Below are 15,953 nucleotides of genomic sequence, written 5' to 3'. Positions count from 1 at the left end.
GGGGAGGGGAGCCGCCCCGCCGGGTTCCCGGATTGCGCGTTGCCTGCTGCTGGCCGCGCCGCGCTTGCGCTGTTCGGGGCCGCGAGGTGGCCCCCGGTTCTCCGCGCAGCTGGTCACGGTCCCGGCTCCGGAGCAATCAGACCCCACTTCCTCCTCCTCCTTGCTCGCGGCAGTGGCGCTGTCGCCGTCGCCACAGAGTGAAAGGGGGTGAATCGTCTGAGGGTGAGCCCGTCGAGGCGCCACCCACGCCTAGGGCCCATGCCACAGATACTGGGTGCTGTCCTGCGGGTGCTGTGGACAGAGTAAACAGGTTAGGCACAGTCCTTGCCCTTCCCTCCCAGAGGTTGCGGTCGTGGCGCGGGGGTGGCAGTAGGGAAACAAATGTCTGCAGGTTTCGGTAAAAAGATCATGAGGAATTAGTGTAAAGGGAGGGAGCTACTTTAGATAGGGTGGCAAGGGCAGGCTTTTCGGAAGAGGTAGACTTCTGAGCCGATATCTCGGCCATCGGACGGAGAATGCGTCAGCTATGAAGACGCGGAGGAAGAGCAGAACTGCAGAGGCAGAAGGGATTAGTTAGTGTTTACTGGCAGGGATTGGAAAGAAACTGAAAGAAGGCCATGTGACTGGGGTGTGGTGAGAATTTAAGAGAAGAATGGATTTAGGGGTAGCCAGAGTGGAAATGGGAATTATTTAGGACGTTCTTGCCGTACTCCATGTGGGCAGTAGTGGTAGCGGGGAGAAGGGAGAGAAGCGAATGGATTGGAGACATGTTTTGGAGGCAGAAGTGCGCAGTAAATCAGTAGTAGATCAGGACTACCTGGCTTGGAATTCTGGGTCCCCCAGTTAGCTCTGTTTCCCGGGGCAGGTTATTCTTTGGCTCAGTTTACTCACCTGTAAAAAGGGAATAATAATAATGTTTATCTATACAGTGTTGTAAGGGTTAAGTAAAATAGTTCACATAGATGCTCCTTTAAGGATACCCACTGGCACATAATAAGGGCTCTACAAGGGATAGCTATGGAGGATCTTGAGGGACTGGGAAATTCCCAAATGGTTACGTGAGTAACTTGGTGGATGGAGGTGCCATTTAGGGAGCTGGGAACACTGGGATTGGCGGGAAGAGGAACAGGTTTGGGAGGAAATTTAAAATTCTGTTTGAGATCCCAAGTTAGCATTCAGATGGGTCCGTTAGTGCTGCAGTTGGATGAGCTTCATTTTGGAGCTTAAAGAGAAAAGACTGAACTTTCAATATATATTTGGGCATCATTAGCATATAGTTGATATTTAATATTATGGAGTTAGAAGAGACTACCGAGGGAGGAAGGAATTTGATAGTGTAGTCCTTCATATTTCATGCTACTCATTCACGCTGAGGGCTTGTTTTTTAATTATTCATGGTTGGAATTTGTAGATAGACATCATCAGCGTTCCACAGCTTTTCATTAATAGAATGTCCCCAGGGTTAACCTATGACTACAGAATAAATTTTTTATACTAGGGTGAGGTTGAATGACACAAGGCTTAGGTGCTAACAAAATGCACTAAACATTAACAGAAGACAGAGACAATGCTCTAGCAGTGGGGTTTCTTCTCACATCACAGCAAACTAAATTCGTAGCATATTTTCTCTGGTTCTTAATTTACTCTCAGATACCTTGCTTGTAACTCAGACTCAGGCTCCATCTCTTTTGCTATCTTATAACCTGGAGTAGAGGGAGAATGCCAACAAGTATGGTATGTTGCACTTCAAAAAGACATAATATTCTCAAATTTTAATGAATAACAAGGGCTAAAGGAGAGATTTGGCACAGGATATTTAAGTTCATTGATGACTGTTTCCAGTTTAAGTGCTGTATTTGGACTTACTAACATAATATATTGCCTGCAACTTTGAGGGCAGTCTGTTACGAGGCATAATCCAAATGAGGATAAACTATTGGATTTATATATAAAATGATTGATGACCATTTCTTAATATAGTAGTTTGGGTTTGAATTTAGACCTCCACAGTGGATAACTTAGAAAAGTTACTAAAACTTTCTATGCCCTATTTTCTTCCTCTGTAAAAAGATGATATAGTAGGATCTACTGTGTATAACGTTATCTACCATTGTTGTAAGGATTAAATTAGTTAAAACACATAAAGTGCCTTTTGTAAAAAGTAGGACGTTCCATAAAATGTCTTGTAAAAACCACTTGTAGTTACCTGAAGATAACGCTTGGGGGGATATGTCTTTTCCAGTCTTGATTTACCTATGCATACTTTTTGTGTAGTTTAGATGATACTTTAGTATCCTGCTTTTTCTTATAACATGTCGTAGACTTTCCAGTTATGTCATTAAAATTTCTTCATAGGCAGTGTTAATAGCAGCATGATAGAATATCCTGTACTTAGCCTAGTTTTTCAGTAAATTCCAGGTTGGTAATTTCCAGTGTTTGTTCTTATAAATAATGCTGTTTTTAACTAACTTGTTTCTTAGGTCTGAAGAAGACACTTGAATCATGGGTGATGTTAAAAATTTTCTGTATGCCTGGTGTGGCAAAAGGAAGATGACTCCAACCTATGAAATTAGAGCAGTGGGGAACAAAAACAGGCAGAAATTCATGTGTGAGGTACTAAAAAAATACAGTTTACATTTATGTGACTTTTGAGGCTTATTTTATTATTAAAAGAACAATGTTTTCTGTTTGAAAATGTTAATGTGTTGTATGTTGGGGAATCTTCTTTACTGTGACTTGCTTGTTATGTCTCCTTCATTGTGAATCATTTTCAAGTGAGCATAACTGTTTTCTTGGGTTTTTTGTGGCTGCACCACACAGTTTGTGGGATCTTAGTTCCCCGAGCAGGGATTAAACCTGGGCCCCCTGGCAGTGATAGTGCAGAGTCCTAACCACTGGACCTCCAGAGAATTCCCTGAGCATTACTTTTAAAACAATCTGATAGGTAAATTATTCTAATTAGAACGTGAATCTTCCACAGCTTCCACAGTTACCAGTAGTGCAGATTAGAAAAGTTGGACCAACGGTTTGTAGTTTTACTAGTTCCAGTAGAAAGTATATCAATTCTTTTTTTTTTAATTTAATTTAATTTTTTTATACAGCAGGTTCTTATTAGTTATCCATTTTATACACATCAGTGTATACATGTCAATCCCAATCTCCCAATTCATCCCACCGCCACCACGCCCCTCCCCACTTTCCCCCCTTGGTGTCCATACGTTTGTTCTCTACATCTGTGTCTCTGTTTCTGCCTGGCAAACCAGTTCATCTGTACCATTTTTCTAGGTTCTGCATGTATGTGTTAATATGCGATATTTGTTTTTCTCTTTCTGACTTACTTCACTCTGTATCACAGTCTCTAGATCCATCCACGTCTCTACAAATGACCCAGTTTCATTCCTTTTTATGGCTGAGTAATATTCCATTGTATATATGTACCACAACTTTATCCATTCGTCTGTCAGTGGGCATTTAGGTTGCTTCCATGGAAAGTAGATCAATTCTTGATTGCTTCAAGTCAGAGTACTTTAAAATAAATACAAATAGAGAGCTTGTTCTTGGGTCTTATAAAGTCAGATTTTAATGTGGAACATTTCTGTTACATGAGACGAGATTGGGCGCATTCGGGGTGGTAATGGCCATAGACTGGAACATTCTGTTACGTGAGAAGAGAATATCTGAGCCACATAAGTTAACATTCTTGTTTTTGGATTAGTTTATTACTAGACAACACAAATTAAGCTTTTTTAAATAAGACAACTGGTGAATTCTCTTGTGTGTTATTTTCAGTGTGTTTATAGAGTATATTTCCAACAGTTAACTGTAGTCTCTTAATGGACTAGTGAATTATGAATTTTTTAAATACCAGAATTACGCAGGTCAGTCTCTCAAGGTATTTTTTTCTTGACTGTTAAAGGTTCGAGTGGAAGGATATAATTACACTGGCATGGGTAATTCCACCAATAAAAAGGATGCACAGAGCAATGCTGCCAGAGACTTTGTTAACTATTTGGTTCGAATAAATGAAGTAAAGAGTGAAGAAGTCCCAGCTATTGGGGTAAGTATGGCCAAGCACTTAGACATATGTTATAAGGTTATGCTAATCCAGTATGTATGGAGGCCCAGGGTGATAATTTTTCAGTGTTGTTTTCAAATAGTATTTTAATGTGTTCCAGAGTGAACCTTGGCATTTTGTTTTCTCGGAGAACTAGGATGATTTCCTGAAGATTTGGATTTGATTCTCATTATGTACCTGACTTGTGGGCTTGGGAGATCCCCTTAATCTGTATGTCTTAAGGTTTTATATATTTCATTCATTCAAAACTGATTTTTCAGAGCCTGTTGTATTCTGTGTACTTACAAAGATAACATTTCAAACAGAATATAAAAATCAGTAACTTTTTAAAAATATTTATTAATTGGCTGTGCGGGTCTTAGTTGCAGCACGTGGGATCTTTAGTTGCAACATGCAGGATCCTTAGTTGGGCATGTGGGATCTAGTTCCCTGACCAGGGATCGAACCCGGGCCCCCCCTGCATTGGGATCTTGGAGTCTTAACCACTGGACCACCAGGGAAGTCCCAAAGTCAGTAACATTTTAAGATACATTTCCTCCCATTGACATTCCCTTAGATAGTAGAGACAAAATAGTATTTGGTGCAATGGAATATCATTCTTGTGTTTTTGATACCATGATCATTTTAATTATATTGGAAGTATGCAGCAAAAACCCCTTTCCAGTAATGTTTTTAAGAAATAAAGTTTGTCAGTTAATTAAAAAATGAAAACTTGAATTTTCACAAAAATTCAGGTGGTGTTGATATTATAAAAAGATTCACATTATGATTTAAGTAGATGCCTTAGGTAGTACCCAGTTTTTATAAAACCTTTAGGAATAATCTATCAATTTTAACACTTTTCACTGAGTTTTTTTATTCTGACTTGCTTATACAGGTAAAAATACATGGTTTTTTTCCTTCCTTTTTTTTTTTTTTTTTTTTTTTTTTTTTTTTTAAGCATTACGCGGGCCTCTCACTGCTGTGGCCTCTCCCGTTGGCAGAGCACAGGCCATGGCTCACGGGCCTAGCTGCTCCGCGGCATGTGGGATCCTCCCGGACTGGGGCACGAACCCGTGTCCCCTGCATCGGCAGGCGGACTCTCAACCACTGCACCACCAGGGAAGCCCCCTTCCATTGCTTTTACCCAGAAATTGAGTCTTACTTTCTAGTCTACTGTACCACTAGATAATTACAGGATTTTTAATTAGATTGGTTGAGCTGTCTATAAAATGAAGGGGTTGGACAAGATGACCTTGAAGACTCTTTCTGGCTATGAAAAGAATGTTGCAAATATCTTTCAAATGTTTGAAGCTATTGGCCTTTGCTCCATCTGTTATGACCTATTCTGTTTCTTTTAGCCTCTTCCTCCCTCTTGTAGTGTAGGTCTGCCTGTGGCAAATTCTTTTTAATTCTTTTATGGAAAACTATTTTTATTTTACCTTCTTTCTTGAATATTTTCACTGGATATACAATTCTGAGGTGCCAGTTTTCTTTTCTTTCAGCACTTTAAAGATAACGTTCTGTTGTCTGATGAGAAGTCAGCAGTAATCAAATCATTTCCGCCTATATGTAATGTTTTCTTTGGTTGCTTTCATTTTTTTATCTTTGGTTTCTAGCAGTTTCACTGTGATATAACTATGCATGGTTTTCTTTGTACTTACCCTGCTTGGGGTTTAACTGAAATTCTTGAATCTGTAAATTTATGTCTTTCACCCAATTTGGGAAGCTTTGGGCTATTATTAAAAAAAATTTTTTTTCTGCCTCATTTTTTGGTCTTCTTTTTCTGGGACTCTTATGTTACGTGTATGTTAAACTTTCCGATATTATCCCAAAGGTCCTGGAGGCTCTCTTCTTTTTCTCCTCTCTCTACTCTTCAGATTAGATGATTTCATATATATATGTATGTTCAGTATATGTTGAAGATAATCAGTGTATTCAGGTTCACTGATTGCTTTCTCAGTTCCATTTTGCTGTTAAGTCCATCAGTGATTTTTTTTTCAGATTTTTTTTATTTCTAGAATTATCACTTTTTTTTTAACAGATTTCATTTTTCTGATAGCATTTCTTACCTTTTCATTTATTATAAGCATATGTTCATAATATGACTGTGAATTTCCTTTATGTCACTGACCATAGTTATAATAGCTGCTTTAAAATCCTTGACTGCTAATTCTAACATCGGGCCATCTCAGCTTGGGCTCTGTTGATTGTGCTTTCTCTTGAGATTTCTCCTCTTTGTATGGCAAGTAATTTTGGATTATATCCTGGGCATTGTGAAAACTATGCTGTGGAGACTCTAAATAATGTTATTCCTCCAAAGAGTATGTATTTTGTTATTGTGTTGTTAAGCAATTAATTTAGTTGGACTCAAACTGCAAACACTATCTTTTGAGTGATAGCTCAAATCTCACTTCAGTTTTCTGATCCTACGCTAGGAGGCTTGGAGTCTTTCCTGTATATATGTAGTTCAGGGGTTAGCCAGAGATTTGGGGAGAGTTTATACACAGAATTTGAGATTGCTCCTTTCCTTTCCAGGATTCCTTTCGCACTTTATAGCAGCTTTGGTTTCCCCAAATTCTTATCCTCTGATATGTCAGGCCAGGAAGACTGGGTTTTCTGTTGAGTTTTAGCTGCCTCACATGGTCTTCCCTAGAGCTAAAAGGCATAATAAACAGGAATTATACCCTTGCTATTTCTTGCTTTCTCATTTCAAGTTCCTTCCAGAATCTGCCAGCTTTTGTTTACTTTTTAGTGCCTGTGTATAGTCGAGGGGGTTTTAGGGGTGTTTTAGTTCTTGTTTTTATTTTCCTAGAGCTCATGTTATCTGCAGGAGTCAGTCTAGTAGGAGCTTACTTGGTCATACCATAAACAATATCCTACTTTCGGTTTTTTCTTGTTAGCATTTTAGCACATTCAGATTTTTCCCATTAAATGCTCTGAATATGCATTTTCTGCTTTCTCCCTCACTTCTTCCAGCTACACTGGCCTTCTTTCAGTTCCTCAAATATGCTGGCATCTTTTCCACCTCAAGACTTTTGTACTTAACTATTCTTTCTGCCTGTAGTGCTCTTCCTCAGCCATCCTGTTTAAAATTGCAAATCTGCTGTTACAGTGGTACTTCTTATTTCCTTTTACTGTTGCATTTTTCTTCATAGCACTTACTAACTTCTAGCCTGCTGCTTCTCAACTGGAAGTCATCTTGTCCCACAGGGATGTTTGGCAATTTGTGGAGACATTTTTGTTGTTACAACTGGAAGGGAGTGGTGGTGACACTGACATCTAGTAGGTGGAGGCCAGGGGTGCTGCCAAATATCCTACAATGCACAGGACAGCATCCTACAACAAAGAATTATCCAGCCCAAAATGTCAGTTATACTAAGATTGAAAAACCCGCTTCTAACCTAGTTTTTCCCCCTAGATCCTCATATTAGAATTAAATTCATGAGAGCAGAGGATTTTTTTGTCTGTTTTTAGTTCATTGCTGTGTCTCTAGCATCTAGAATAGTTCCTGGCCCATATAGCAGGCATTTAATATTTTTTGGTTAGATGAATGAATGGATGAATTTGGAAAAATATTATATCACAAGCCAGTCTTTACTTTTAGATCCCATCTTTATTTCACCTCCCCATCCCTGCCAAACCCTGTTTGTGTCACTTCACTTGCGTTTTCACTCAACAGAATGCACTTGCCAAAAATGACCTGTTTCTAAATGCGAAGGATACTTAAATTTTTTTTATTTCTATTTTTTTTATTTTTTGTGGTATGCGGGCCTCTCACTGTTGTGGCCTCTCCCGTTGCAGAGCACAGGCTCCGGGCGCGCAGGCTCAGCGGCCATGGCTCACGGGCCTAGCCACTCCGCGGCATGTGGGATCTTCCCGGACCGGGGCACGAACCCGTGTCCCCTGCATCGGCAGGCGGGCTCTCAACCACTGCACCACCAGGGAAGCCCTACTTAAATTTTTTATTGTGGAAAATGTCAAAAGTGTATCAAAGCAAGTATAGGAATGATATGAACCCCTATGTTCCCATAATCCAGTTGCAACCCTTTTCAGCATGGCCAATCATGATTCATCTCTATAATTTCTATCTATATTCTTCCTTCTGGATTATTTTGTAGCAAATCCCAAACATCCTGTGATTCATCTGTTACTGTTTCAGTTTGTATCCCTAAAAGATAATCCTTTAAAAAACATAGCAATTCCATTATCAAACCTAAAAAAAAAAAAATTGAAGAATAGTTTCTTAATATTCCCAAATACCCTCAGTATTCAGATTTTCCTGATTGTTTCATAAATCCATTTTTAATAGGTTATTTAAATCATGCTCCAAATGATGTCCATATACTACAATTGATTGATATCTAGTCTTTTAATCATTAGATTTTCTCTCCCTCTTCCTTTGTCTCTAATTTTTCTTTGGAATTTGTTGTTGAAGAAAGCATGTTATTTATTCTTTAGTTTCCCACAGTTTAGATTTTGCAGCTATATCCCTCTGGTATCATAAAACATGTTTCTCTGTTCCTCTATTTCCCATATTTAGTGGTTAGATTAGAGACTTGATCAGATTCAGATTTGTTTGGGGTAGAGGGGCAGGAGCAAGAAATTTCCAAAGGTGATGGTCTGTACTTCATCAGGAGGAGGTGCATGATGTGACGTTAGCAGCCATTGATATCACCGTGTAGATTTATTTCATTAGCACATTCCTTTGATTTCTGGCTGGAATACTTTTATAACAAGAAACCGCCTTAAAAAAATAAAAACAGAACCTCTCATCAATAATTTAGTCACTCTGAGATATAATTTATACAGGAAAAGCAAGATAAATGTTTTGATTCTTTCCCTTTAACAATTAAAAGAGGGCTTCCCTGGTGGTGCAGTGGTTTAGAGTCCGTCTGCCGATGCAGGAGACACGGGTTCGTGCCCCAGTCCAGGAAGATCCCACATGCCGCGGAGCGGCTGGGCCCGTGAGCCATGGCCGCTGGGTCTGCGCGTCCGGAGCCTGTGCTCCGCAACGGGAGAGGCCACAACAGTGAGAGGCCGGCGTACCGCAAAAAAAAAAAAAAAAAAGAAAAAAAAACAATTAAAAGAAATAAGTTTGTCCCTAGTATCTTCCAAAGGTTACCAGCTAGGTTTTTTCCCACAATTATTATGAACTCATTGATTCAAATATATAACATTTTAATCCATTATTTTTATTGTTGATGTTTATTTTAAGTTGTCCCATTTTGGACCAGTAGGACCCTCTTCACATTGATTTCTAAGTTCATTTAACCTTAGTCTTTGATCACTTTCATGCTTTGTGGCATACCATATGTTTGGCTCAACTTGAATTTTCCTATCTCAGATCTGGAATCAGCCATTTCTTAAGATCCCTGGTTCTTTTCACTGGGGGTTGATTTTTAGAGGCCACAAACTGAGTGCCAGAAGTTACTACTAAATTGGTCATTGTTTTAGCTTTTTCAGTGTACACAGCTTGGGAAAAATTTTTCCAAGACAAGATATATTTTGAGTTCAACCTGATGCTTCCAGTTTAAATTCAGAATTGCAGGGCTTTTGCTTAAGTCCAGTGTAGATCTGTATGTCCATTTTCCCCCAATCCAAAAACCATGGTTCCTTGCAGTGCCCCAACATAATTACTCTGTTGCTTTATTCAATATACATGTACAACAGTCTCCACTGTAAATTCCACTGCTACCACCAATAATACGATTACTGAAAAGTTTAACATTTTTTGCAATTCTTTTCATATTTAGGGTGTATCCTACTATAGACATACAAATTACTGCACTTTAAAGTTTGAAATAATTCCTGTTCGTGATCATACTCTCCGCTCTATACTCAGGTTCATCTGTTTCATTTTGCTTTTGATTTTTAGGGATCACCTTTTTAAAATTGGAGAACTGAATTAAATAGTTACATAGTTTTGATGTTAAATTAACAAAAGAAGCATATTTAGAAAAGTCTGGCTTCTGTTCCTGCCTCCTCCATCCTTTTTCCTGTCTTCCAGTTTTTTGTTTTTGTTATATAGTTTTGGGTCAACCTTTTTCTAACTATAAGCAAAAAAAGAAAAAACTGTATATGTATTACTATCCCTTATCCCAACTCTTTCTTAAATTAACACTATCTTATTGTGTACACTTCTCTTTTTCTTTACCTACCTGTTTTTCACTTCCATAGTACCATAGTTTATTCAACTGGCCTCTATTGATAGAGTTTTGTACTATCTTTTTACTGTTACTTACAATGCTGACATGAATAGCCTATATATTATATTATGCATATGTATGCATATGAATTTTTGTATTTTTGCTAATCTGTCTGTGGGACAGATTCCTTGAAATGGGATTGCTGGGTCAAAAGATACATGCCCATGTGATTTTGCAAGCTATTACAGTTTTCTCTCTCCATAGGATAGGAATTGTATTATTTTGCAATTTTCACCATTTCAGTCATTTCCAGTGGTTCTCAATAGGGGCAGCTGCCCCCCACCGGGGTGGGGTGTCAGTGGCAATATATAGATAACATTTTTGACCAAGGGGGCAGGGGTGGGCTGCTACTGACATCTAGTGGGTAGAGGCCAGGGACAGTCCCCCACAACAAAGAATTAACTGTCCAAAATGTCAGTAGTGTCAGGGTAGAGAAACCTCAGTCTACCACCTCACCACTGCTCTATTTTTGTCAGTCTGTGGTAGATATCTCAGTATACCTTTAATTTGCCTTCCTTTTATTTTGAGTGAAGTTGAAGATCTTTTGGCATTTAAGGGCCATTTGCATTTCTTTTTCAATGAACTTGTTCATATATTTTACTCATTTTTCTGTTATTTTTTAAGTTATTTGCATATTAGCAATAGTAATCCTTTATCTGTGATATGTTACAAATATTTTTTTTCCAGTTTGTCCTTTATATCTTTGTTTTTGCGTGTGGTATTTTCTGCCATACCAAAAAAAGATGTTCTTAATGTAAACTGAATACTCCCCCACCCCTCCCTTTTTTTACCTAATCGGTGTTCAGCTTTGTTTTTCACATCCTCCATCTCAACACACTCTTCCTTTGTCTCCTCTATTTCCCCATCTTCGTGATTTTCTTCCTGTCTCTCTGACTGCTCCTTAATTTTGTGTTCTGTCATTCCCTCACTTAGTAGGGTATGGTCATATACCCTTAAGTATTCCATACCATAGTTATCTCATCCTTTGTTCAGTTCATACTACTCTGTAAGCTTTGCATTCTATCAGGTGTTGGTACTTGAATCTTTTTTGTAATGAATGCATCAATCCTTAACTTCTACTTAGACTAAACCATAAGTAATTTTTTGATATCACTTGACATGGAGCTTATATTTCTTCATCTTGAACAAAACCGTTCACCTCAATAGATCAACTTTAAACAAACAGGCATTCCCCAAAAAAGTGACCGCAGTGAGAATTTATGAAACTTCCCTGTACAACTTGTCTCTTTTCCTAAACTTGAATTTTTAAATTATGTACAGTGAACAGTTTTTCTGGCCTTGCTTCCTTCTGTTAGATGAAAATCTTTTTGGTTTTTGATGGGGATTTTGTTTGATTTATTCATAGGAACAGTATGCCCTCTGAAATAATGAACCTATTTTGTCACCTGTGTTGGGCGGGGGGTTGGTCACATCAATCTGTAGGTGAGTCTGCGTCGAATACTGTGTTGAATTCTTAATGTAATATTGCAAGATTATCAGAATGCTTGAACCATTGTACATTTCACTGTACCACCTATATCAACAGATTTAGTAGTTTTGGTAGTCTTTTTAAAAATTATTTAATTTAAGAGAGAATAAGTGATAGTGTTTTAATTTGTGTTTCTTTCGTTATTAATAAGTAGACCATTTGTTCTAAATGTTAATTATTTCTAACTTCCTTCTTTGAATTGTCTATTTGCTTATCTATTGGTAGTTCATGTTTTACTTTTAGTTCTGGAATTTAAAAAAATAACATTTTTTACAGTGTTTAATACATGTTCATTGCAGAAATTTTAGAAAGCATAAAGATTATTAAAAAGACAACATAAAAAGACAACATAAATAAACCATAGTATTGCCAGTGTCGCTAAAATCTGTATTTTTATTTAGATATTTAAATGTGTATTTTAACATGATAGGATACAAATTGCGTATACTATTTTATAACCTTGTTTTTTCGCTTATCTTAATATAATAAACATTTTCTCATGTCATTAAACCTTCCTTAGGGCAGAGCCAAGTTTATGCACGATGACACGCCTTTTAATACCCCTTTCTGCATCTTAATCTTAATAGATCAGTAAATGTAAAAAAGGAAATCCTTCCTGTCTTAGTGCTGCTATAACAATAGTCTATACCGTAGACTGAGTGGCTTACTTATCACACTTACTTAATCTGCGAAGTGTTAAGATAAAGGTTCTGTCCGATTCAATGTCTGGTGAAAGAGCTCGAAAGAGCTCTCTGCTTTGCTTTTTTTTTTTTTTAGTAAGGGCACTGTACCCTTTCAGGTGGGCTCCACTCTCATGGCCTTATCACCTCCCATAGGCCCTGACTTCTGGTACTATCACATTGGAGCTTAGGATTTCAATATATGAATTTTGGGGAGACACAGGCATTTAATCCATAATACTCCCCATCACTGGAAAGTAGGGGGTTGTCCCACTAACAAAACCTCAATCTTGAAGAAATTTTTTCTTAAGTTGATGTAGATAGAGAGTGAGGTAGAATGGAATTGTGGCCCTGGAGTGGCAAGGTGGTGGAAAGAGGAAAGACAAGTAAACATTGTGGCACCAGTGCTGCTCACTGGTTTTTTGCTGGGACCTGGCTCTTAATGGTGTCCCAGGAGTAGGCTGTACTTTGCCTCAAGCCCTATGCTATCTGTATAAAGAAATCTTTCAGTCAAAAAGATTGAAAATAAAGACATAAATAAAGCTGTACCAGGCAAATGAAGTACAAAATAAAGTAGAAGTAGCAATATTAATATCAGAGCAAACTTTAAGGAAGGAAGCAGCAAAGACAACAAAGACAAAGAAACATCAATTCAGTGTGTCAGTCTGTCTAGCATTAGAAATACTAATGTTTGTATTGGCAAAACCAAGATGGTAATGGGAGACAGTGGCAAAGGGACCAAAAAATTACAAACACTTGGAAATTTGAATTCTTAGTTCTAAGTGAAAATATAAAATTACAATTACAGACTGTTTAGATAACATTTTCTATCAAAACTCTGGAGTGCCAGAGGAATATTCTATTCAAAGGAACATCATCGAATGCTTTTATTTTTATACAAGGAATAGTTTTTTAAATGAATGGGCTAATAAGTTTCAATTCAGGAAGATACACCAGATAAAACAGGAAGAAATTAATAAAGGCAAAATCAGAAATTGCTGAATTAGAAAGGAAAAAAGTATCAATAAAAGTGATAAGTAAAAATTTTTGATGTTCTTTGTAAAAGATAAATAGTCCATCCCAAGTCTAATTAAGAAAAAAGTAACTAGATTCACAGTCCTTTATCAAAAACTTACGTGGTTAGATGGGTTTGAGAATGCAGCATGTTTCGTAGTTGAGAAAAGTAATTTGTTGCACATACCATACCTTATGACACCTCTAGCAGATCTGAGTCAGAACTCTGTAATCCGACTTTTTTACTATATCACATTGATGAGTCTAGAAGAAATATCTACTCAGTGATCAACTTAATAGAGGTTTTAAAAAACACATGTGACAGGATTAAGTGCTTATTACCAATAAGGTACTTAGGAAATGGAGTAGAAAAATACTTCCTAGACATGCTAAGAGGTATCATCTAAAAATAATAGTGAACACTGTACTAAAAAAGTGCTGCTCAAAGTGTTTGTTACAGTTTGTGAGGAGGTAAATACAGAGATGAGTAAGAATTTAGAAATACTTAATGATGTTTTGACAGTAAACTTGTATTTGTTGAATCTAATCATTAGAAAACTTGGGCATGTATTTTATGTTTTTCTATTTCATATTTCTAGGAATTTATTTTTGGTATATTTTACAAAAATATTGTTCCCAGTGGATTAGGGGAAAAAACTCAAAGCCAGTTCTTCATTGCGGATAGTTGGAGATGCCCTGCTCTAGGGGAACTTCTGTAAAGTTAAAACAAGACCAAGGTGTCCACTGTCACCACCATTACTCAGTGTAATGCAGTAAATAAAAAGGAATACGTAGAAAGAAATGAGGTGTAAATATTATAAAGAATTTAATTGGACACATATCTTACTATAATAGTAAAAATTATAAAGAACTTGTGCATATGTAGTTTGTAGGACCTGTAAGAACAGTGCAATGGATTTTCACTGAAGGATAGCATCAAGAACTCTTAAGAGTCTGAGATTTTACCATACTTGCAAGCTAACAGTTCAGACTGCCACAGTTTCATAGATACTGACAGAAGACACAAGACTTCTGAGTCAGAGACAAAAGATGTTACTCATGGGATAGTAGGCACCATACTCTTCATGTTTGCCTCAGTTCCCCCTTGTCCCTGAACCCCTTGGGGGACGGTGTGGAGTAGGTCCAGGTGGATGCTGAGGACACAGTGGGTCTGTATCACAGCTGAGGCACCTGAGCTTAAGGAAAGCCCCCAGTGTTGGGGGGCTGCTGGCAAACCTGCCGGCTATCTTTATCATACTTGTTAGGAAACAAATCTGCCTCCTATCCTGGAGGAAGATATTGTCTTCATCTTGCAAGTTTATTTGCTCTCCAAGCATCCTTGAAAAAATGTTTAAAACTTGAAAAAGCTTGAGATATCTGTGGGGAATTGTCTCAGCAGATAGAAAAGTGATGAAATGTAGAGCCACATATTTGGGCGCGCGTGTTACTGGAAGATGTCAGCCGGTGGGAGTGTTATTGTAAGACAGCAACCAGCTCATTGTCAGGAAGTCCGTTCTCCCTGAGTAAGTTCTATAAATTTAACATAATATTTGGTAAATTAGATGAAAAGGGTAATTAGGAAAAATTATTGCTGAAGAATTTGAAGAAGTTAAAAGTATTAGCCATTCCTACTATATATTAATAAAGATTTTTAATTATTTTTAGTTTGCAGTAACTAAATTTGCATGATACTAGTTTCAAGATGGGGAGGGATGGTATATGCATACATGTGCCTATGTGTGTATGCAAATAACGTAGAACAGGTCTCAGGATAGGAAAGGCCATTTTACTGAGGTGTCACAGCAGAAACTAGATTTGACTGCGGAAACAAAAACAAAATAACGTTAAGCAGCGTTTAACAAAGTTAAAAGGAAAAGGACAAATTATTTTGCAACGTGTATGATACAGTGAATAGCACTGAAATATTAAATTCTTAGAAATTAGTGGGAATGATGAATTATCCAGATAGAGTAATGGGCAAATAAAATGTAAATGAAAATAACCGGTCACCATAACAACAAAACAAAACTAATACTGGTAAAGATGTAAGACGTATGCTGTAATTCCGAGGATTGGTGAGGCTGTGGGGAAGTAGGTTCTCATAGAGTGCAAGCTTGGAAGTCAGCCTTTCTGTAGAGCGCTATGGTGCTTTTTTAAATCTTGATGCCTTTTAACCCAGGAAGTTCCCTTTCGTGAATTTTTCCCAAAAGAAATAAGCCAAAGTACAAAGAGTTTATGGCAATGCCGTTTTATGATTTAAGATTGGCTACAATCTGAATGTCTGCTAACATGGAGACTGTGATCTCTAACAGTTCCTATTTTTCTTTTCTGGTAGTATTGTATTATACTTGACATACTGTGTATTTATTTGTTGTTTATTTAGCTCTGTAAGAATACAGAATTAGAATGTTTGCTGTTTGAATATAGCTCTGAAACTACAGAACATCTGGTTGGTTCATTATTTTATCCTCAGTACCCATAATAATGTCTACCACGTAGACGTCTCT

At 37.6% G+C, this 15,953-nt stretch overlaps 1 protein-coding gene across 1 annotated transcript in view; it reads left to right on the top strand.

Moving 5' to 3' along the window:
* DHX9 (DExH-box helicase 9) overlaps positions 1-15,953 on the top strand; it is a 54,316-nt gene that overhangs the window by 202 nt on the left and 38,161 nt on the right. The window contains exons 2-3 of the mRNA XM_024732357.1: positions 2,481-2,613; positions 3,917-4,057. Coding sequence (XP_024588125.1) covers positions 2,503-2,613; positions 3,917-4,057 — 252 coding nt within the window. The 5' untranslated portion in view covers positions 2,481-2,502. The remainder of the gene's footprint in view (positions 1-2,480; positions 2,614-3,916; positions 4,058-15,953) is intronic.

The sequence above is a fragment of the Neophocaena asiaeorientalis genome, unplaced genomic scaffold, assembly GCF_003031525.2.
Source record: "Neophocaena asiaeorientalis asiaeorientalis breed wild unplaced genomic scaffold, Neophocaena_asiaeorientalis_V1.1 scaffold119, whole genome shotgun sequence".
Taxonomy (NCBI): Eukaryota; Metazoa; Chordata; class Mammalia; order Artiodactyla; family Phocoenidae; genus Neophocaena; species Neophocaena asiaeorientalis.
Note: the sequence above shows the minus strand (reverse complement) of the source record. Positions and strands in the feature narration are given on the sequence as shown.